This window comes from Trachemys scripta, chromosome 2, assembly GCF_013100865.1.
Source record: "Trachemys scripta elegans isolate TJP31775 chromosome 2, CAS_Tse_1.0, whole genome shotgun sequence".
In the NCBI taxonomy this organism is placed as follows: domain Eukaryota; kingdom Metazoa; phylum Chordata; order Testudines; family Emydidae; genus Trachemys; species Trachemys scripta.
The window spans coordinates 60,661,334-60,685,457 of record NC_048299.1 but is presented as its reverse complement, the minus strand read 5'-3'; the positions used below and the strand labels follow the sequence as shown (position 1 = coordinate 60,685,457).

Below are 24,124 nucleotides of genomic sequence, written 5' to 3'. Positions count from 1 at the left end.
GTAGACCCACTGAAACCAACAGACTACTGGCGCCAGGAAAGCTTGGCAGCATCGCTGCGTTAGCATCTCTACTTTAGGACACTCTATGATACCATTCCATGACAGCCATGACATGAATCGACTTGAAGAGTAATAAACAAAAAGATTGGGGGTTCTTTCTGTGATTTTTTTGAAGTACATATATCCGGATTTCTCTTTTGTATTCATTCTCCACCCTATTGCGGAATTTGTGAGATTGTTGAAAACAGTACTCCAATACAGCTACAATTATATGCATCCTTTCAGATGTGTTGCTGTTGTATGAGAAATATGATATTCGATACGTATATCATTAATAGAACACAAAGTATTAAGAGCTTGAGTCTTATTTTTGTTTTAACCCCAGTTACTGCACTAGAAGGTGTTACATTCACTCCATTGTAGACACACTGGGACTGATTCTGACATAGTATATACTACTTTACACCAATGTAGTTCCATTGAGTTCACTATTGTCACTAATGTAAACGAGACCTGAATGAGGCCCACTGGTTCAAATGAACGCCTGGGTTAATATCTCTGAAGTCAAATGAATTATGCAAGGCATTCATTTAGCCCACTAAGTGTGTATTTTCTAAGTACAGAAAGGAAACCTCTCTTTTAACTCTTTATTATACTTTCCCACGAGATGTGCAAATGGCAGAGCAAAAGTATTCTTCCCAGACCTCCTATACCACATGAATATTGATAAACTGTGGTGAGCCAATTCTTTGTCAGTTTTAAAGGCATCATAAGGGCTAATATATTTGGTATCAGTATTGTCATCATATTATCATGTGTAATAACTGTTAGAAGAGGGATGGACTATAATTATGCATGTTAACACAGTCTGCTGTAGACAATAAAAATCCGAAATCAAATGGCTAATTTAAAGCTAAGGTCTATAGAACGCCTGATCTCACAATAGCAGACAAGCACATGTTATTAATGTTCAAATGATCTCCCAAGAAACTGAAAAGCTGTCAAAACCAACAGAGATTATGGGACCTAAATAAGCAAAACAGAAACCCTGCACAAGTAGATAAAGGTGTTGCGTCTTTTCTTGTGTAGATATTGAAATTTTAATCTTTAAGGTCACGTGACTCATTAAATAATTAATGCAGATAGTCAGGAATGGATCTGTGGCCGTCAGTTCTCACTAGGAGTGATTCTCTCTGAAGTGAAACTCAACTTCCTATTTGAGTTTTTTAAAAAGCCCCGATTTGTCTTGAAAGATTCTAAACTTCTTAAGAAAGCAGTAGGGACTATGTTGGTAAGTATTTAGTGTATATTTATAGCTTGATGACTGTAATTGTTTGTGCTAACTTTGTTAAAGTCTGCTGAGTATTTACTTAGCAAGTTTAATATTTAGAAATGTTAAATCTTTGTTTTAGCTGCTTTGTGGTCACATTATGGCTTTTTGTGATTAAGTGTTACCGAGTCAAACACATTTGATAATGTTCTAATTCACACTGTGGAAGGCTGGATACCACAGTGCAGGAAGACTGCTTTGTTCAATTTTCCTGGCATTAATAAATCACCGGCTTCTAATGCAGGGCCAAAAAAGCAATGGAAAGGCAGCAAGCATTGTAAAGGAAAAGTCATGGGCAAATTTCTCTATGACTCATTAGTCTGAACGATTTATGTACGAAGTTAAAGTGCCGCAATGAATATTAGAATTTGGGATAACAACAAATTAAAAAAAAAAGTCATAACGTTTGTAAAGTGCTTTATTGCTACTTAGCAACTCTTTCAAGAGGAAGTATAGTTTAAAGGACTGTGGCAGTATAAAATATTGTGGTATAACTTAATAGCTCCAAAATAAATAGCAGAAAGTCGTTGGCACCATTTTCAGATGCACATTCCATATTTTAAAGGGTGGGTGGGTGGGTGGGTTAAATCCAATCAAGACATTCGGATCAATTTTATTGTAGTTGATAACATGATTATTGATTATGGATCAAAATGGTTAAAGAAGGAGTTTTAACATAAAATACAAGTATTCTATGCCCCCACTGTATTTTTGGAATGATGTGAATATCAGAGCTAAGAAAACAGCAGGCAACCGAATTAAAGCTGGAGATAGCTATCTGAAAAAATTAACTTTCAATTTGTTTATAGATGTTATCAGTGAGCCCTCTAAATTTATGAGAGGGAAATAAACAGCCCAGTAAGCTATTATTGCATTATTTTCTATAGACTGTAATTCTACACCAAATTTCAAATTATTATAGTAATTATGGAGCTACTAAATTAGCAAAGCAAAAATCTCTTCTCCAAAAGTTCTCCCAAGACAGACGTAATATTTTCCAAGGCTCAGATGACATTCTTCCAAGAAATCGTGTTAGTTAGCTATTAGCATTTACATTTGCTGGCAATCTTAAGATACAATACATAGGATTTTATTAGGAATAATGAATGCATGGAGTACGTTATTATATCTGATAAATACCTTAGTAAATGTGATCCAAAAATATTTGAAGAGTATGATTATTGGCTTCTTGGGGTCTGTAATATTATAAGACCGACAAAAAATTACAATATCGAAGTGCTAAATGTTTCTGCTTCGTCTTTTTCTTTTTCCACAACAGCTTTTATTAAAGAGTTGAAGGGTTCGATCCTGCTCTCATTGAAGTCAACGGCAGAACTCTCATAGAATTTAATGGGAATAGATTCGGGCTGGAATCCTTAAGTATTTGAATAAAAATCCTAGTATACCGTATCTTACATTTAAACTGGAACCTCTTCCTTGATTTATTCAACAGAGATGAACATCACTAGTTGTGTTTAATGTCTGCTCTTGATTAAATGATCCTAAACAAAGGTTTCCCAGAGGAAAATAAAGCATACATTCATGTAACAAGAGTTTGGAATGACAATATTTCCAAACACTTGGAGACAGAAGGCATAGCAGTCTACCACAAAAGGCATGTTCAGATACCAGTGTTCTTTACTGTTGTATAAAATAATCTTTTACACATTACACTAATCAATGGATTCCCTTCAGTAGTTCTATGCACATTCACGACCTTTGTCTTTTAAAAGAATTAAGCAAACCAAATACTTTTTGTATGAATAAATATCTTCCTTTCTGATTCTCATTTAGGCATTGCTTGTTGCTTATTTACAGAACTCCAGTGCACCGAAAAAGACGATTTACTGAGCGATAACAGCAAGAAACAATTCAGTCCACTATTAGAAATTTTAGGAGGTAAGGACTTCGGGAAAAAAAATCTATTGTGGGATAGTTTTGTGTAGAGTTCATATTTCCTAGTGCTTGCATATGGGGGGGAGGGGGATGCTGTTACAATGAGATTTTATTGTGATAAATATTTAACCTAGTTGGAATTTTCCGGGTTGAATCCATTCATCTTCTATGGCTGGTGAATGCGAGTGTCTCGACAGACAAAGAAATATATGGAACAGAATTAATAGCAGTCCTCATAGAGGCATTCGAAACAGGAAAGATGCAAAGTAATTTAAAGAGCGAAAGAGGTTGGTAATTTCTTTGTCCATTCTTAGTTCCTTCCAAAATCGAAGTCTCAAAGCAAGAGACAGGTAGTTGAAGCAGTTTTAGTGTTGGGTGGCTTTCGCAGTTTTTTTGTTTGGTTCCCTTGAGTAGTTTTGCAATGACTCCTGTGTGGTTTGGAATTAGGAACATAAAAATAAATGTTCTTTGATTTTAGAAACTCTGGCTTTTGCTTCAGAAAATACACCAGAGGAGCATAGGTTTTATGTATTTTATATATATTTGGACTTCTCTGCATTGTGTGCATGTTTCTTTCGTGATTCAGTTGTTTTTTAAACAAAGAAATGTAATGCTCTTTATGGTGACTATATTATTCTGGCAGTGGTAGAAGAGAAAGGATTATATAGAACTATTTCAAATCCTTGCCAGATTTACCTGCTTATGTTTTATGCTGATACATAATTAGTGTAGTTTACTACCTTTTAAAGGCGGCCATAAATTATAGGGCTACAAGGGCTGCTTGTGTTGATTTAATAGCCTGTTGAAATCCTTCCTACAAACAGACACGGCAAATATCCATTCATTCCCATTTTAAGAAAAGAAAAAAGAAAGCATTATTTAATAGAATAATAATTTTATCCCGCCTGCCCCACATATATACCCTTGTCCAGAAATAATTGTGATTTGTAAATTAACCATATATTCTCAAGTTCCACTCAATTTCAGTAAAAATGTCTTTAAATAGGTTGTATCGTTTTAAAATATACTCTTTCTTTTAACCTGAAAAGGAATTGTCAAAATTCAGTTGAACTAACTTTATCAGTAACAAATACATATTTCTAGGTAAACAACTTTGCCCTGTGAATTTCAACTGGGAGAGAACGGAAATAAAAAATCTATATCAAATAGTGTTTCCATTTCTTCGTTCACATAAGGGGATAGTCTTACCTTTTAACTAGTGACATAAGCATAACAATGAAAGGTAGACAGAGAGCAAGAATATTTCGATTTATGTAGCCACTTAAAAGGACTATTAATACTAATATTTGCATTCAAATCTATCACAAAGGGACTCTCTTTATTAGCACATATTTTAAAACAGCTGTTTGTTGATATTGCTGCTTGGAATCTCAACGCAAAGACATGTGCACAAAGCATAAAAAAATCAATAGTAAATCTTCGGAGAAACGTAAGGTTTTCAGCTCTTAAAACAAACTTTTCAGGGCTCCAAATCATTGAGGTAATAAAACAAAGTTGAGTCTCCAGGAACAAAGCAATATGTTGGATGGCAAGGCAAACCAAACCTCTGCTACTTTCAAGTCCATTTGAATTTGTGTTTGAAAACTCAAAATCTTGATACTTGACCAAAGAAAATGAATTCCAGAACCGTTGAAAGGGAATTATTTTCAGCTGCGGTCCAGGACCCGGTAAAGTTAGAAAGTCTCCCCGTTCTTCTAAAGCACATCCTGAAGAAGTAATTCATACATCAAGAAGTTACTTTACTTTATAATTATCCACTACATACAATAAGTTAATTGTTAAACTGTAGTTTTAACATTAGCTTGATCATTAATTCTAATAATGATGTTCATAGAAATAGGTTTTTGAAGCCAATAGTCACAGCTCGCGTTAAGGCATTTAAGTTTAAGATGTACCTCTGACTTATTATTGTGATTTATTGCGTTTGTAGTTTCTATTTGCTCAGGACTGCAAGTTCTAAAGCCATCTTTCTGCTTTTGATGCAAAGCAGTCGATAACTTTTTACAACAGACCCAAGGAAGACTTGCTGTGCTTTTTCAGCATCTGCTCCATTATCCATTACTTCCAGTTGCATTGTTGCATAAGAACTTTTTTATGTGTTTCTTTTATGGAATCTAAAATCACTTTATTTAAAATAGCCATGAATCCATCCCTAGTAAATTTCACTATTGGTTTAAATGTAGTACTCTGCTATACAGTTAAAATAGTGTTAGAGTTCTGGAGTTGCATTTGCTATGTGTGTCTAAGATGCTATATTTTCCAGGATTTTTAAAATTCAAGGTTCTTAGCGAGGATAATATATAAATGTTCTACTGCTATCAAAGTCACTTCCACTACAAATATTGCAAATTCTTCTTCTGTTTTAATGTCACGCTGACTTTGTTGGAATGTCTACTAATCTATACTATTACTGGTGGTTTAAATTCCAATAACCGTTTATGTTCCACTTTACAATCAAAGCGAGATTATTATATACAGTTTGACCATAAAGTCTGTAGACGATAAAATTAATCTTTTTATACAGTCTTATTATCGCCAATCAAGTATTGGTGAAGTGATAAAAGAATATAAAAAGTAAACTAAAAGTTTTCTGTAAAAATGCTAGAGTGGGGAAAGGTTTGAGGCAAATGATATATTGTAAAATGCACAATGGTGGTAAGAAATTCAGAGTGTAAAAGTCACCACAGTGGCACAGTAGCACAATACAAGTGTGAAATATGTTATTTACCCCAACTATCTTTATAAGAGCTCTTTGAATTTGTGATTTCTTTTGTCTGTGGTAGGATTGTGTAAATAGGAAAAACTAAGTTTTAGAGGGAAGACTTCATTCAGGTTAGAAAATTGTTCATTTCATAGGTTAACTCAGGGGACGTATATGAGGGCTGTTTCTTTTTTTCCTGGACAGTTAGATCATTTTGTTTCTAAATTTTTCATCGTTAGAAGCCTATAATTTTGTGCATCACTCAAATAGTTGTATAGGAAATGCGTAAGCGCAGGTTTAACAGGAAGGTCCCAGAAGATTTTGCAAAATTCAGATCCTCCACACAGAAGCCAGGCGCATTCTTCATAGGGTGTTACAACGACAAAAATCAACCACATTATTAGAGGAGACTCTTTTTGCCTTTGTCAGGTAATTGCAGGTCTTTTTAGTTTCTATAGCTGCCCTGTTGTAAAGTGTGGGTGTTAAGCAAGCGCCATACAATAGCAATATAGAGAAGCCTGTAGGGAAGATTGGTAATCAGAGTAGTCATTAAGGAGGTCCTTATTGAAATAATAGTATCAAGAGTTGACTTTATTATTGGATTGCAAAACACACCATTATTAAATGTAGATCAGTGTGGCCGTTTTGTTTGGGAAATGCCAGTTAATTAGGTTTAGTATAAAAGTTCATTGTAATCACATAATATGAAAATAATTTCTCTTACCTTGCATGTGATTTTGTGTAAAGAAATATTAAGTGTGGGGAAAAAAATAACCATCTCCGGCTCCTGATTTTTTTCTTTAAATTCTTCTTAATGTATTTGGTTAAGGCTTTAAAAATCAGAGGATTGCGCTTAGTAACCTTGTTCCTTCAATGATTCCCTATTTCAAATAAAAGGATTTAAGTTGACGTATGACCACGTGAGCACATAATACAGCGCATTATTGTGGCATTTGGAGTGGAGACCCGGGCTGGCTTCGTCTGTGATTACGCTTTTCCAGTTTCTGTTCAGAGCAAGCACTGCTTTCTATTATTTTTTCCCTCCCTCTCCTCTGCAAGAGCTTTCCATTTCGGTTGCAGCTTTCGTTCCTTATGGAAAGGTTATTGTCGAGCTGATAGGACGAAATGCTTCGTTAAAAAGGATGGATTTTATTTTAAGGTATTTCCGTTGATTGTTCATTTATGTGGTGAGTTATTGCTGGTCGAGGCAAAGGTCAGTAGAAAAGGCTTAAGGGTGTGCGTGGATCCAAATCAAGCTTCGTTTCCCCCTTTGTTTCAATTTGCTGCGGAAAATATTCAAGCATCTCTTCGCAGCAAAGAAACCAGAGAGTTTCTTTTTTTCCCCCCTAGAGATTCTGTGTTTCTTTTATGGGGATCTCCCTCTGTTAAATCTCTTTTAAAGCTACATTACTGTTGTCTTTTACGATCAAGTGGAGACTGGGAGAATCTTATTTTTCTTGTAATACATACATATCTGTGTATACAAGAGTATTTCAGGAGATTGAGAAACACCCCTGGAATGGAGTCGGGGTTCGATTTGTGGCTGTTGTTATTGTTTTGTTTGCTGTGTGCTTCTTTTGCCGATTCCGGCTCCGAAAATCGATGAGTATGCAATTGTGCTGCCATTTTATTTATGATGCTTAGTGGTACTTTGTTTACCATGCGAGCAGGGCTGGATTAGCTCTCTACCATATCGAGGTTAACAATTCCAGTTGAGAAGGGATTGCCTTTCTTTCTTTAGTGAAACCAAACCTGGATTTAGCTAAGAATTATCTGGCTATGAACAAACGTCCATCCACCGATTCTAACAATAAATCAGCCTCTGGAAATTTGTTTTACTCTGAATAAGGGATCTGGAAAGCGAGGGGGGAGGGGACAATCTCCTTTCTGTAAGGATTTACGTGATCACTAAATTTCCTATCTCTACCACTATGTCGTAACCTGCGCTATATAACTACATATATTGTGTAGGGGGAAATGCACCTCAAATAACCCAAAAATGAAGGGATTCCTTGTGTTCTACAAGGGGACAAATGTTATATAAAATTACATCCACCAGTGAGTTCCAGCTTTGGGAAAGGTCAGAGTGCTGAGGTTTGATTTATGTTTCCAGTGAGTTGGGGCAGCGTGCTCGCCTAGATACGGCTGTGTCATTTTGTCCCAAATTACTGGGCAGTTGTAATTACTCAATTTATGAGCGGGTCATGGAAAAAAAATCGAACTATTAGAAACAAAACGTTCTTTGCTGAAACACAAAGGCAGAGTTTAATTTAGAACGACTCGCGGCCATTCTGCACGGTTCCAGAAAGCGGAAATGTAGAATTTGGGTTTAGCTGCCAACAGATACACTCCGAACAGAACTGACCCAAAGAAATGCCAGTTCCCCCACACATAACGAAGCATGTTCCTCTTTATTAGCCATAGTGTTTTTCTTACGCAATTAAAGCAGGGCTATTTCACTCCCAACAGTGTGTTTAAAGCTAAAGCAGGTCAAACCATATTTTAAACGGGCCAAAAACGCGTCGTGAAAATAAAATGTAAGCTTTAATTGCAGCCTTATTGCTTGTCATCGTTTCTGATGATTTACGACCCAATTCTGGTGCATTTTTGACCCAGTTAAAACACTCATAAATAAAAAAAAGTCCCAATATAAAACGTGGGAGACCAAGAACAGTTGTGTAGATGGATATTTCGAAAGCCTTTCTGCTTGTGTAAATAATCAGAGTGTTGAGTAAATACAAAATGAAGTGTCAATTGCGATTTTATGGTGTTCGATAACACACACGGTAATGCAGATTAAACAGGCTTGTTTGCAATATTTGATAATGCACTCATTTTCTAAGGCAACTCACATCCTTGCTCATCAGTGTAATTACTTTAATGTACATTTTATCAGTAATTTCTTCAATTCTCTCCTTTCCCCAATTTGAAGACGGTAGAATATTCTTCCCACCAATTATTTCCCCCTAAAATATGCCGAAATTATAAATCGTTTATAATCTTAGGCGTTTCTGCCAGAACGGACCCAATAAAGATTTATATTAGCTATTTTACACCGAGACTGACAACATTTCCGTGAGTGGAGAGAACTCCGATACAACGTAAACTGTCCAGAAATACATTACATTTCAAATTTCAAATATTTAACCAAATATAGAGAAAATTCTTCCCTCAAATTAAACCCTTGCAGTCCCATTGGCTTCTGTGGGGTATTAGGGAAGGAGGGAATTTCGGCCCTCTGTTAGTGAAAGATACATGCATTTATCTTTGTATAACATTCAGTGCTAATATGCGCATTTTTATGTGTTACATCAAATTCAAATCCAGTCATACAAAGAAAAATCACCTGCGCACCTTAAAATTACATCTTTGCGTAGCGAGAAAGACAGGACCTGTCTAGAGTTATTGCAAAGTAACTTTCTTTTCTTATACAGTAAAATGTATCAAGAAAAAATATACCGCAGTAGCTCAATAAACCATTTAATTTCTTGAATTAAAATACCTTAACAATTCCCACGATTTAGAACAAAGAATCTTCCCCTTATTCCTCCCCCTTCCAAAACAAAATACATATTTCAGTCCAAACTTTAAACGCGCTAATATTAAAACACCGAATAGTCCCGAGGTATCCTGAAGAGCTCCCAAAATCGGCACTGTTTCCTGAGTCCGGAGGTTTTTGAAGATGTATAAGTAACCATCTTCCAGTTTACCCTGTTTGCTCTAGGAGTGTTCTGTAGGGGTTCTGTAGGGGTCTCTTTGATTGCATCTTGCAATTTTAGCTGGAAACAGGGAGAAAGACAAATCAGCAGTTTCAGAAAAAAAGTGTGGGGTTGATTATTGACTAAAGAAGCTTTTCTTCAAATGCAACATTCAAGGGGCTGTTTGAAGCAAAATGCATACGAGTGAGTTTTTGCCTCTTCTCCCCTCCTACGCTGCCCGACTTCCCCTTTCATGTTGTGCCATCGCAATATGCCATAAGGAGCAAGTGTTTTCTGTTTTAGTGCTCTGTTTACAGCTTTGGTGCATGAAGCCATAAATCTTGTATAGCCATAAATGACAAAAACCATTGGTATGCATAAGAGGCCACCCTGGCCTTATAGTGCTTTTTATTTGTCGTTTGCTTTGTTTTTGCTTTAAGGTGACACTGTGCTCCCTTGCGGTTTTAAGCATAGTATTTATATTTTTAACACCTTAATTAACGAAGAAACGACAAATTTACACCTCGTAATTATTCTAAATCTCCACTAAATGTGTTTCACCCAAACCGGCTCCTTTATGCGGGGTTATAGTCTTAAACTTGATTCGAACTGTAATGTGACCGAAAGGAATTCCATGGTTGTTGCTGCCGCGCGTATATTTCTGTTGTCAAATTTGGGTTATTTTTTTTTAAAGCACTGAAGCTCAAAACATAAACCCTCCAGATACACCCCAGCAATCTATACAGATAGGTGTGCCAACAGAGGCATAGTGTGTGTGTCAAATGTATGTGTGTGCATACGTGAAAGTATATACACGCACATATGGGTGGATATCTCTATAGGTATATCTATGTGTATGTATGCGTAGATCTATATCTGCACATAGGTGAATATATCAGTATGTGCATATATGTGTGGATATCTATATGGGTGTGTGTGCATGTGTACATCTCTATTTGCGTGTGTATTACTAACTATAATTATTTCATTCGTTCCACTAAAAGCATTGCCCAGAGCACAGATCTGATAGGAGTTGCTTGGATGAAAGACATAAACCACAGATTAATTATTATTGTTATTATTATTACTGACTAGGTCTCCCATAACTTTCAGCAGTCGTGAGCTCGTGTAGAGAATATTCCATATCTACCAAAAACCGATTCACACAAAAAACTGGTCAGAGTGACCCTTTGTGAGCGCCGTTTGTCTTCATTAGCATAATTTTCCTGGACTTTAGTGACGCCTCGGTGCGGGGGGAGCTGCACTCCTTCACTCCCCTCTCTCCTCTCACTCCTTCATTCCTTCTCTGCAACCCCCACCCTGCCCCGGACTTCCCGAGGCGGCTGCGTTTTTTTCCCCTCACCAGACGTCTTTTGCGTGTAATATTCATAAGAAACATACCCATTTTCTGTGGCACTACATGAGGGAAGCCCTGAGACTTGATAGCTCTTATCTTTGGGACCCGCTTGCTGCCTTAGGGGCTGAGCAGGGAGAGGGAGGGGGTCCGAGCCGAACCAGCAATCCCTTGCGAGTCCTGAGCAGTGACTGCTCCTCCAGTCTTGGCTGGTGGGTTCCTGGTGTAGATGACTTGAGCCTGTGCCCATCCTGGAGCCGAAGGGACTTGGCTGGGGGAAAGTCCTGCTCCCTGGGTTGTGTGTCGCCGAGCCTCCAAAGAGCATGTTGGCTTCCGCCTCAGTCGTCAGAAGTTAAGGTAAGCAGGCCACAAATACGCTGCTATCAGTTGTGAATGGCGGAGTTTATGTCCCAGTGATTTATGACCATAGACTTAAATCTCGGTTCAAGAAGAGTTCACAAGCGGGAGCTTCCTCCCAGGCAGTGACTGATACCCTTACACTTCGCATGCAGGCAGTTTCTCCCTCTTCCCTGAACTTTTCTTTATCTGTCAGGAAATCTTTAGGGGCTGCCTGCTTTTCTCTCCTGGATCAGAGTTCGGGCTGGGGGGGAGCGGGGTTGGAAGGAAGGAATTTTGTTAGATGTATCAGGGAGGGGGAAATAATGGAGAAATGGGGAACAAGTGGGGGATCTGCCCTAGTAAGGCAACTTTCCTCCGTGTCTTCTTTACCTTTCAGAGAGCTTGTTAAAGTGGCACTTGTTTAACGCGCAAATATTGATCTTGTCGGCGGAAGGGCCACTCCAAGTTTTTGGGGCCCAATTTTGCTTTCACTCCCATGCGACCCCATTGAAGTCAGTGGGGTCGCCCGGGTATAACTGAGAACAGAGTCAGGCCCTTTGTCTTCAATGTGTAAAAGAGAAACATTTCTGCCAGCCCAGGCACCAGTTTCAGTGACAAACTTTTGTCCTCCCCTGGTTTTAGTATCTCTGGCACTTTTAAAACAAGATAAATGGCTATGTTGTACCCACAGCTTCCCAGTTTTCCATAACTTTGCAGAAGCTGCTTAACTCTGGAAACCAAAACCTGAGTTGCTCTGTCTGCAACTAGATTTACCAGAACCTAAAATATTTCTCTCTCAAAATCAAGTTGCTTTTTATTTTTGTTTTAGCTCCTTGCAGAGCTCTGGAAATATTCTCCACCAGACTTTCTACTCAGCATTTCCCCCCTGTAACAAACTTTTAAATGTCAAAAATAAAGTGAAGCATTTTAAATGGGCGACCATAACACTACGATCACTATTATTTAATTAATGTATTGTTTTCCTGAGACTGAGTCCCATTTCTCTGTATGTTTCAAGGGAACCAAATGAAACCTACTTTAGGGCCTAAGAATCAGGCACAGTAACTGGGGGGGGGGGGAGGTGGTTGTGCTTTATAATTGAAGAACTGGAAATTAATAAATCAATATGTATATGCTTTTCAGTATATGTTTTACAGATCTTGACCAGCTTATTAATTCAATAACATCCATGGGTCTTAATTAATAAAAAATCAAATGGTAATGCCTTTTTGGGGTTTATTAAATTAACTAGTCTATCATAAAAGAAAGGGACCGTTCCTTTCTAAGTAACTTGTATCACTTGAAATACATATATTTGTAATTATTGGTGTACATTGTGTAACACTTTCTCCCCAAAGGCTCATGTGGTTTTAGGTGCCTTGGAAAAAAATCAAGCAACATGAGAGTGTAGAGCACTATTTTTGACCTGGTGTAGCTGTTTGTCAGCAACTGGGAGGTGGGTGGGAGGTAGAGAAAAGGATTTTAATTTCTGAAAATAATGTGTGTGTAAGACTTCCGAGATTGGAGATAACATTCAGATCTCCTTTCCCATTACTAAGGACACATCTTTAACTGGTTATTCTCAGGCAGGTAAACAGCATGAGTTAACAAAAAAGATTCGCACGGGCTGTAGGAGCATTTTATGGTTTGTGTGTCCATCCCCTCTCTCTAGCCAAATGACCCTCATACATCAAATTACATAGCAGTTTCAAAGACAGAACCTATTATCGTTAAGTTGGAAGGAAAGTTCAAGCCGTGGTCATGGAGATGAACGCTGGTTTTTCAGGTTCCTGGTGTTTTTTCCAATCCATCATGTTTTAACAGGTAGAATTTGGTAGTTTCCATGAAAAGAAGTAGCTCCAAAATAACTATAAAAAGTGTCTTGATTCCTTACGAACTTTTGATTATAATCGTCATTCCTAGAGAACAACATTCCATTTCTGGGATTTTTTTTTTTAAAGTGAAAGACATAAGAAATGGAAATTCCAAACAGGCCGATTCTACCAGGCTCACTTGAGAGAAAACTCCCAAGTGACAACTGGACAACAGTCCCCAAATTATTTACTTTGATGGCTTTGTAAAACTGTTTGGTCCTCGTTGCCAAATCTGTGTCCAAGTTTAAAAATTCACTGCAGTTAAAACTGATTTATGTGCATGAGGTGGGTTTGGTATTAAATATCGAAATTAGTACCGGCTTAATCTGCAAGTACTGCTTCTTCCATTTAATGTGTGTCAGCTTATATTGTTTTTGTCAAGTATTTTATAGACAAACAAAATATGCATTAGACTGTGTGCGTGTGGATCTTCTTGAATGGAAAGGCTTGACATAGTTTTTTTCTTTCCCACTTAGTGTGTGTGTGTGTGTGTGAAATTAAAAGTCTTATCCAAACTCTAACCACAATATAAATATTAAAAATAAGATGGCAGTGGTTACTGTGAAGTACAGGAGAAAGGTTTATTACTCTCCTACAGCAGTGAAAATGAATGAGAGAACCACTCCCTTAGTGTAACATACGTTTTCCTTGATCACCCTTATCTGGAAGCGTTGTATTTAAATAACTCCTTGTGTGATAAATGATAAAACACAATTCACGGTGTTATAAACCCTAGAAAACCCTTCTACTGGTGCAGTAAACCACATATTTGTAGCTGCCAGTAAATTCAGGCAGCTTTTATATCGAAATTCTCTTAGCCTAAGGCCAAGTCATGCTGCTAAATATTGCTGACCACTTTTTCTTTTATGGCTTTCATGTCACTTAGCTATTGAAAGTAAGATGGATTTGTACTATTTCTTCACTCTAGTGTGCTTTCGCTACACCCTAGGTCTACCAGGAGAGGCCATTGGAGGAAGAACGTCACGTGACAGAGGGGTGCCAATGTTATTCTTTAAGGGTGTCAAGACCCTGTCAGTTTGTGAAATAAATATTGGGAAACAACGAAATGCAAAAAGCGACCTACTACGACAGCTCTGCAATCTATGGTGGCTACCCCTACCAAGGAGCAAATGGTTTCACTTATAATGCTAGTCAGCAGCAATATCCTCCATCTTCATCACTTGTGGAAACTGAATATCATCGACCAGCTTGCTCTTTACAGTCACCTGGCAGTTCTGTGTCCCACCATAAAGCCAATGAAATCAATGAGAGTTGCATGAGGACCATCACTAGCCAACCCATTCAGCCCCCAGTTATTTCAGAGCAGCAACAGCAACAGCCTCCAGCCCAGCAGGCACCAGCTCCACCGCCACCCTCTGTCTCACCACCTCAAAATGCCAGCAGCAATTCTGCCCCAACTAACACTACCAAGAGCCCAGTTATTAACTCACCCACCATGTCCAAACAAATATTCCCATGGATGAAAGAGTCTCGACAAAATACAAAGCAGAAAAACAGCAGCTCCAGTTCAGGTATGAAATGTATTTACATTATAAGTGACTTGCTTAGCCTCACAGGCCAAATTGTGGGATCAGGTATTTGTAGATTGTCCTAGATATGTCATCTTTTAAAAAAATATTGTGCTAGTAATCTTATTTCTAATATAACTTTTTAACCATGTATCTTCTAGAAAGTATTTTAGATTGCGTTAAAGTGACTTTTGTAAAATGTTAAACTTAGCCTTGCAAATTATTTCTAAGTTATTTAGTTTCCAGGCACTTCTATTTTCTAGTGTCTAAGGTTGATATAACATTTACCTTTTGGTCTGTAACATTCCATTCCACAGGTTATGTTCCCTCTTCTATTAAATGATGTCAATATATAGAGGCCTAGGCCTCTAGCCAGAGGCACATCCTGAATATTTTGTTGGCATAGTGCTATTAGAATAATAAGACAGTGACCTAGCCCTGCTGAAGTGTAACTGGAATAAAATAGCTCATTATCATCTGCAGTCAGGATCAATGCTTTACTTATATTCAGAACCTATTCTTATTTTAGCAGACTGATTGGCAAAGTTACAAGTCTGGTAAACAAAGATCAGTTATGAGTAAAATAAAGTTAGGTCCATAAAAATACTACTGGGGGATTATAGTGTATATCAACACTATTATTACACAAGTACACCTAAAATCGATAACATAAGCTTCTGTTCCCAGATATTTTGTTTATATTTACCACTTCCTACATTTCCTGTGTATTGTGGAAGTAGATTCCGAAACTTTAGCAAATTTTTATTTCATGTATTTCTTATGGTTTGATAATATTATCATTTACAACGTTGTATGTCAAGTATTATTTTATTCATAAAAGCAATGTGTTTATATATATGTATACATATTACATATATATTTATATTTATGTTTATATTTACATGTATATGTTTATATTTATATTTTTGTTTGTATATATGGGAGATGCGCACATGAGTGTGAATGTGCACACACACACAGAGTTCATGTGTGTATGATGAGATTTTCAGACCATTTTGGAGGATTCCATTGATGGAAATATCTAAATCCTCTGGATTGCTTTGAGGAAACCAACAATAATATATAAAATATAATCAGATTTTTGCATTAAAGAGTTCATAAGACTCATTTTTTAAAAACCTTTTCTTCTTGTATAAGGATTATTTCAGGTAAACTACAATATTTAGTGTTGTGTTTAATTGAGGCACTTATAGTCATATAGTGACACTTCAAAGGTGAAGGAAAATAATGGTGAATCGTTCAATGCTTTTAGCCTGGCATATTTTAGTTATAGAAAGAAATATGTATGTTTCACTAGGATATTTGTATACCAGAGAGCTGGGATCTACAGACACTAATCCTAGCCATGGCTTCTATTGTTTCTGGTTACTGTGTTCAGGTTCCACCATGCTGATTGTATTCTTTGTGTGATTTACATAGGTGAGAGCTGTGCTGGTGATAAAAGCCCTCCAGGGCAAGCCTCCTCTAAAAGAGCACGTACAGCTTATACAAGTGCCCAGCTGGTAGAACTGGAAAAGGAGTTCCACTTCAATAGATACCTTTGCAGGCCAAGAAGGGTAGAAATGGCTAATTTGCTCAATCTCACAGAAAGACAAATCAAAATATGGTTTCAGAACCGCAGAATGAAATATAAAAAGGATCAAAAGGGAAAGGGCATGATGACCTCTTCAGGAGGACAGTCCCCAAGCAGAAGTCCTGTGCCTCCAGCTCCTGGGGGGTATTTAAACTCTATGCATTCTTTAGTAAACAGTGTTCCCTATGAGCCCCAGTCGCCTCCATCATTTAACAAGCCTCATCAAAATGCCTATGGCATCCCTGCATCATATCCAGCTCCTCTCAATAATTGCCCGCCTCCTCAAAAGAGATACACGGGGACAGCAGCGGTTACTCCTGAATATGATACTCATCCTCTTCAAGGCAACAGTTATGGAAATCCACATATACAGGGAAGCCCCGTCTATGTGGGGGGCAACTATGTGGACACCATGACCAATTCTGGGCCTTCCATCTTTGGTCTAACTCATCTCCCTCATCCTTCCTCTGCCAACATGGACTACAGTGGGACTGGGCCAATGGGCAACAATCACCACCATGGACCTTGTGATCCACACCCAACATACACAGACCTTACTTCTCACCATCCTTCTCAGGGAAGAATTCAGGAAGCGCCCAAACTCACCCATCTGTAACAGACATGAGTTACTAAGTGGAATGAAGTCCCCAACTTTTTTAAAGTACTTTCCACCCTCCCATCTCCCTCTATTTTTTTGTTTTTGTTTTGTTTGGTTTGGTAAAGCGTTCTATAGTTTATGTGACGTAGCAATATTTGTTGCTTGAATTGCTCTATAGTTTCAATAGTGGATATTTATCTTCTTGAACTGTAGCCTTGTGTCTCGCTTTGGGAGTATACATAGGCTTTATACTTTACTTCTACACTTTTATCAAAACAGGGTATATGAACAAATTTTCTATAACAATAATTCTGAAATGTGAATTTGTTCGTACATGATTGATCCCACGGGGAAGCAATTTTTTATTGCACTTCTTTTAACTAGCGAGAAAGAAATCAAAGGCGCTTGAACAGGGGCTCCCTGGACAATTATTAATACGTGTTAAGTCTTTCAATGTGTGTATGCTGGTGAACATTCAGATTAATTTATATTTTTTTTGAAAACATTGAATAATCTAAGTGTTTAAAATTTTATTTATCCCCATCTGTTCATATTTATATATATATATAAAATTTTGTACCCTGAATATTCAGGAGGTATTTACCTGGCCATATGTTAGATGGCATATTGGCATAAGTAGGAAATATCATTTGAAAGGAAACTATTACTCCTTTATTTAAAAATATAATAATGCAATAAATTCTGGAAAAAAATGGATCACAAATTGAATAATTTATGCTTGTAACATCCAGCTAAATGGAAAATGTGTAAACCTGAAAAGACTAGATTTGTTTTGAAAGTTATACATTCCTTGCTGCTCACATTCTGAAAAAAATAAAGTTTTTATTCTGAATAATAAAGAGTTAAGAAACGATTATTTGTTAAAAAAGACCCAAGCCATGTGATCATTAAGTGAACAGATACACACACACGTATCCGATACCCACGTAACCTCCAGCCCCTTCTATTTTCCTTATCAAGGTTTTAAAACCTGCAGTGAATTGGCAAATCCCAATATGTCTTATGAGCTGTGACAGTTTCAGCGTTGAAAATACCAAGGATGCAAACGATCCGCCTTTTGTGTCCATAACGTTAGGTGCTCAGCTGCAGGCATGCTTACAGGCACTGCTATGGGAAGGATATTTTTGTCTGAATAATATTTATTTGGGTCAGAAACAAAACCACTTTTATTTCGCAAACAACACTGCTCTACATAAACCTCAGGTGCCCGCGCCGAACAGAGTGATTCCCGAGACAGTGCTCGTAAGGGTAAGCTGGTCCTTGCTCTAGGAATGTTGGATTTCGCCATGTTGGGCTCTTTTTTTCCCCTGCAGGAACCCACTTCACCAACAGCCGTCCGTATGGAAAAGGCTCTTCTCGCCTCTGCACTGGAGGGACCTTTGGAAAGCTGGGAGCTTTCTACTCCCACACTTTTCCTCCCAGGGTCAAACCAGACAATTCATCGACTGTTACATTGTGCTGGGAGGAGGGGGAAATTAAATAAAGCAAAGAGAGCGAAGAATAAAAATAAGATCATGTACATGGATATTTTGAAGGCACAAATTAAAAATAAAATGTAATAGTGAGAAATACAGTTCATCACCCCACTAGAGAAGAAACCAGAATAAACCAGCTGTTTAGGGTTGTTTACACTTTTTGGAAGCAAAGCTAGTTCAGGCTCATAAACAGGATTACAATATAGTTCGGAATATTTTCTTCTCTATATGTTGCTTCCTATTCGTCTATGATTTAAAAAAAAATGACCCGATTTTGTGTTTTTTCATTTTTGTTAATCTGACTTCCCACCCGACTTCACCTCCTCCCTTTTCTGGCCCTGGTGGGGGAGGGGAGACAAGAGCGCTCTAGCTTTCGGTTAAAAAATGCAATATTGTAAAATACTTACTCTTTGCACGGCTTTCGATAATAAATTAGCAAGCTAGTCACATGCAAGGCTATTCCGATAGGAATCTGTATTAACTGGAAACCAGAGAAGCAAATTAACATACTAAAATAAGATTTTTCTTTCATAATACTATGTGACCTTATTTTTAAAATTCAGGCTATAAATCAGGGTGAACCTTAATAGACTCGGGTGAAATATACTCATGTATGTATATAGAGACATAAACATATGCCATGTATATATTAACCCATGCTTTTCAGTATCTGTACCTTTTAATGCACAGGAAAAATGTCGCCATTTTGGTCTCACTCTAAAATATTATTAATCGTGAGTCTTTATCTTGTTCTGAGAATCATCCTTGCTTGAAGTTTGTTGAAAATATTATAATGTATCCATGAATCTATATATAGGTGTTCTGCAAAAATATATATAACATTTCAATCAAAGAAAGCGATTTTGTATATATTTATTTTGTATACATATACAGTATATATATATATATATACCTCAACTGAAGAAGAGGTTGCTTAGAATCTGTCTGATATTTTTCATTGAATCATAATATATATTCAAAACTGACCTAGGATAGAACATTAATCTGAAGAGGAAGAAAATATATTTTGGCAATTGATAAATCCAGAAAGGATTATTTTGGAAATGTTTCTGTTTTATTTAAACAACTCTTGTTTTAGGCAGGTTAAAGAAAATCAAAGGAAATGTCAGAATCTATGAATTCTTCATGTGTTGCTTCTTTTAGCACAGATAATTAAATTTATAAAAATATTAGAAAGAATTTGGCTCTCTACTCCCTCCCTCTCATTCCAAATATATATATGAGCGCAATTTCCTCTACTCTTTCCAGAAAAAATATATCATAATCTTGTTTGTTTTAATTTTTAGATCTCTATAGTGGATTTTTTTTTTTAAATCTATTGATTAACACATAATTATAAAGGCAGAGTAATAGATTTTTTACAAGTATGTTACGTTCATTGTCCGAAGAGAAAAACCTTTTGTTCCAGGTGGTTTTTGTATTACACCGACCACAAGAAAATAAATAGAATAAATAAATAAACAAATAAATGCGCAGGATACCTACACCCACACGGTTTTTACTTACAAAGCCTCGTTACACTCCAAATCTCCCTCTTTCTCTCCCTTTATTGCTTTTTTCATCCTACTGTTAATTCCAATATTTGAAAGGAAAAATAACCCCCAGCACTAAGGCAAATAGAAACGTACTGTTCCCACAATACTGAGAATAACCCTGTAACAGTACATTTTTAAAAGGAGCCCTTTTCCTTGTTTACTTGCGTTTCTTGCTCTCCTTCTTTGCTCGGTCACATTTGATCTTGGAAAGAGCAAGAAGGTTTAAATGTGTTCTTAAGGGCCAGTAGCTGTCAAACCTTTTGGCGGACAAGATTGATCACGCGCAGGCATCACCAGAGCTTTGTTTGGAGTAAAAGCAAGAAAATTAAACCCCCAGCATTTTCCAACAGCATCTATATTTATAAGGCATCCCTTTTGAGGTATTAAATGACAAGTCTTGTTCTATATTTTATTTAAACAACCTAACAAAACAACCCCCCTTTAAAATGCCCCAACCCCATTCCTCCTCCCGAGCCTTTCCCAGATATACTTCATCTTGTGGATTTATTAGCTTCAAACCGAAGGGTTTTGGTCAACCTCGGATAGAGTGGAGGTCTAATGGTCAGTTTGTTATTTGAACCGCTTGCAAAGATTCTGGCGATTCCTTTCAATGCAATTCCGAAACAGAGCAGCTATTGCCAGCGCGAGGCTGATTTGGCTTCCTTAGACCATTAAAAAAAAAAAAAAAAAAAAAAAAAAAAAAGCACAACAGTGATGTTTTTCATCTTGAATATAAAAAGCTACACGAAACAGATATGTCCTGTGTGCTGTGGAAAATAAAATTTCGGATTTGTTCATTGTGTTGAATAATAATAATAAATAATAAATAATAAATGTAGCCATTAGCATCATATTTTTACCACTCTTCTCGATTTGATTGGAAAGATTGTTTCAAAACATCAGCGTTCAGTAGTTTAATAGCTTTGTAAGTGGTAAATCAAAACGATTGTAAACAAAGCAAATGCTTTTAGATCATGTACAGTTATTCAACTTAGAATCCTTGCAGCATTTTCCACTGACGTATTAATATTTATATACATATCTGACACTACCTTCCAATATATTTCCCTGCAACTGAACATACTCACCAGACCCAGTCTACTACGGTTATTAAGCAAAACATGTCAGCAGACGCGAGCACTAGATTGCTTAGAATATTTACAGTATCTATATCTATATCTATAGATAGATATATTATGGTCCACTTCTGTGAAGTCAACTGCAGTGAAAAGTCATGACCATAAAGCTGTTTCTATGTTATTCTTCCCATAGGAGCAAGGCTGCAGCGGAAAATCCTGCTAAACAATGGGCTCAGAGATCGGCGGCCAATTGTTCTCCATACTGTATATACTCTCTCCCCCCAAAGCAAAAGTGTCATAGAGATGCCAATTCGGGAGCAGTAAACTAGTTTAGGGGAAGTGCTATTCCCCAGGAAAAAAGCAGGACTCTCTGCCAGTAACTCCTGCCTGGGTGAAACTTCTTATGTGTCTGAGATGTGGGGGCCCTAGGTGTCAAAACTTTGAAGATTAATGGATTACTTTGTTAATGACTCAAAGCGTCAGATTGAGGTGCTTAAATGATTTGCGAGGTGCAAAGCGTTTTCCTGACAGTCCCAAACAATGAGATGAGTGTGCGGGAGGAGACAAGAGGGGCAGCAGTCTGCAGGACAAGCAACCACACACACACACGCACACACACATACACACACGCACGCACAGATCATTTCAGATTAGGACGCAAAGCCGATAGATACAGATATATAATTTCCCCCCTAAAAAGTGCAAATAAAGCCTTTCTGGCCCCCAATGAGGCGTTCCTTCCCGACTTTTTTGGATCAATCAAACAGACAGTGGCTTCTTTTGATTAAAGCCCAAATTGTCATTGGGCAGAGGCAATCATGTGACAGCCAATTCGGTCCAATTTCAACCTTGTCTCCATGAATTCAATAGTTTAATAGTAGCACGGTCCCCATACGGCTGTAATCAGTGAATTAGAAAAAAAACACCCCACCAGCGATCTTCTATGATATATTTTTTTCTTCTCTCTCTCCTTTTTCCTGGGCCTTTCCCCCCTCCCCCCCAAAAACCCTCAATAAGAGGGAACTTTTTCTCCAAGGGGGCTGCGAGTTGAAGGCCATGAATTTCGAATTTGAGCGAGAGATTGGTTTTATCAATAGTCAGCCATCGCTTGCTGAGTGCCTGACATCTTTCCCCCCTGTCGGTGATACATTTCAAAGTTCATCAATCAAGAACTCGACGCTTTCACACTCGACACTGATTCCTCCTCCTTTTGAGCAGACCATCCCCAGCCTGAACCCAGGCAGCCACCCTCGCCACACCAGCAGCAGCCGTCCCAAGCAGAGCCCCAATGTCAGCAGCAGCAGCCCGGTGCCAGCCGGCGCCTTGCAGCCTCCGGAGTACCCCTGGATGAAAGAGAAAAAAGCCTCCAAGAAAACTACCCTCCCGCTTGCTTCGGCCTCAGCCTCAGCCACTGGACCAGCCTGCCTAAGCCACAAAGGTCAGTTCAAAGACTTTCCCCTAGAGCTAGCCCTTTTCCTTGGATTGTTGCTTTCCCAACTTCACTGGAAATGATTTGGAGGAGGAGGAGGAAATAAACTGGTGGGCTCCACAGTGTTATTAAAACCCCAAACTTTCCCTAACTTGTTTAATGTGGGATGATTTATCTGAGTTGGAGCTGACCTCCTCTTGTCTTGCTGTCCTAGAGTTAGGATATTTGACAGTAATGAAGAGTGATAGATTGCTCCTGCTCAGCTAAGCAGCTGATGCATTAATTATAAATTGTAGTATGGCTAATATAAAGTTTGCTCTGGTAGGTTTGGGAGCTAGATGCAATAATTTTATTGAGGTGGAAGGGGGTCCACAGTATCGGGAGCACAGGAGTGCAACACAATGGATTTACTGCAGCCAAGGGCGGCCATTTTGTTGCAGTTGATATTTTATGCTATATATATATATATATATATATATATATATACACACATATATCTTTCCCCTCGCTGAGGTGGAATGTGCTGGGATGCTAAAATTCATACTGTGCATTTATCTGTTTTTACAGAGTCTCATGAAATCCCCGAAAGTGGTAACGGTGGATCTAGGAGGCTGAGGACGGCTTATACCAACACCCAGCTTTTGGAGCTAGAAAAAGAATTTCATTTCAACAAGTATCTCTGTAGACCAAGGAGGGTAGAGATCGCAGCTTTGCTGGATTTGACTGAGAGACAAGTAAAAGTCTGGTTCCAGAACAGAAGGATGAAGCACAAGAGACAGACCCAGTGTAAGGAGAACCAAAACAGTGAGGGGAAATTTAAGAATCTAGAGGACAGCGAGAAAGCAGAAGAGGAGGAGGAGAAATCGCTCTTTGAGCAAACTCTCAATAATGTCTCAGGCGCTCTTTTGGAAAGGGAAGGTTACACTTTTCAACAAAATGCACTATCTCAACAGCAGGCTCAGAATGTACACAATGGAGAGTCCCAAAGTTTCCCAGTTTCGCCTTTAACAAGCAATGAGAAAAATCTGAAACATTTTCAGCATCAGTCACCCACTGTTCAAAACTGCCTATCAACAATGGCCCAGAACTGTGCAGCTGGCCTGAACAATGACAGTCCTGAGGCCCTAGATGTCCCTTCTTTACAGGACTTTAACGTTTTCTCCACAGATTCCTGCCTACAGCTTTCAGATGCAGTTTCACCCAGTTTGCCAGGATCTCTGGACAGTCCTGTAGATATTTCTGCTGACAGTTTTGACTTTTTTACAGACACACTCACTACAATTGACTTGCAGCATCTGAATTATTGAGAAATTAAAGACGTCCTGTCGCCAAGGGTTATGGCTTGTTTCAAATTACTTTCTTTTATTTTTCTTTTCCTGGTCAGTATTTTCTGTTTATTAATTCCCTTTACTGTGTTCCAGAGCCATTTTTACTGTTTCTTATGAAGTTTTAGTTGTGTTCAGTTTAACCTAGCCACATTCTAGGTCCCTCTATTAAAGCAATATATGAGGCCTGTAAGAAAGTGATCATATAGAATTGTATCTTCACTTTCTTTTTATTTTTGTATTACATTAGGATGCGTTGTCATAAGTATTTTTGGTAGAATAAATTCTTGTTTGCTACAAGTAAC

The 24,124-nt window shown here is 37.9% G+C and overlaps 2 protein-coding genes and 1 long non-coding RNA gene across 11 annotated transcripts in view; 2 read left to right on the top strand and 1 right to left on the bottom strand.

The window, feature by feature from the left end:
• HOXA3 (homeobox A3) overlaps positions 1–17,639 on the top strand; it is a 43,619-nt gene extending 25,980 nt beyond the window's left edge. For 3 of the 7 annotated variants that reach the window (XM_034760677.1, XM_034760678.1, XM_034760679.1), the window contains 3 exons: positions 3,125–3,229; positions 14,163–14,745; positions 16,183–17,639. In XM_034760677.1, the coding sequence (XP_034616568.1) occupies positions 14,280–14,745; positions 16,183–16,952 (1,236 nt within the window). In that variant the 5' untranslated portion in view covers positions 3,125–3,229; positions 14,163–14,279 and the 3' untranslated portion in view covers positions 16,953–17,639. Of the gene's footprint in view, positions 1–3,124; positions 3,230–5,410; positions 6,378–6,980; positions 7,108–11,271; positions 11,358–14,162; positions 14,746–16,182 lie in introns of those variants that run through there. The other 4 variants (XM_034760681.1, XM_034760682.1, XM_034760683.1 and 1 more) reach the window with 4 other exon arrangements.
• A 236-nt stretch (positions 17,640–17,875) lies between these two features.
• On the top strand, positions 17,876–24,119 carry HOXA2 (homeobox A2). Its single transcript, XM_034760684.1, has 3 exons — positions 17,876–18,203; positions 21,259–22,503; positions 23,062–24,119. Exons 2-3 carry the CDS (start codon positions 22,122–22,124, stop codon positions 23,799–23,801), a joined length of 1,122 nt encoding a protein of 373 aa, XP_034616575.1. The 5' UTR covers positions 17,876–18,203; positions 21,259–22,121; the 3' UTR covers positions 23,802–24,119.
• Positions 18,190–21,283, bottom strand: LOC117872340. Of its 3 annotated transcripts, none has more exons than XR_004644466.1 (4): positions 21,075–21,283; positions 19,107–19,252; positions 18,838–18,911; positions 18,190–18,413 (listed from the first exon to the last, which is right to left on the bottom strand). It is a non-coding gene; the product is annotated as an uncharacterized LOC117872340 (long non-coding RNA). The 3 variants fall into 3 exon arrangements; XR_004644467.1 differs by lacking the exon at positions 21,075–21,283 and adding an exon at positions 20,117–20,413; XR_004644465.1 differs by lacking the exon at positions 21,075–21,283 and having other exon boundaries at positions 19,107–20,413.
• Positions 24,120–24,124: the final 5 nt, after the last annotated feature.

Coding starts and splice junctions, on each gene's coding strand:
- HOXA2 (XM_034760684.1), top strand. CDS start 22,122: ATGAATTTCGAATTTGAGCGAGAGATTGGTTTTATCAATAGTCAGCCA. Junction 22,504..23,061: donor AGCCTGCCTAAGCCACAAAG/GTCAGTTCAAAG, acceptor CTGTTTTTACAG/AGTCTCATGAAATCCCCGAA.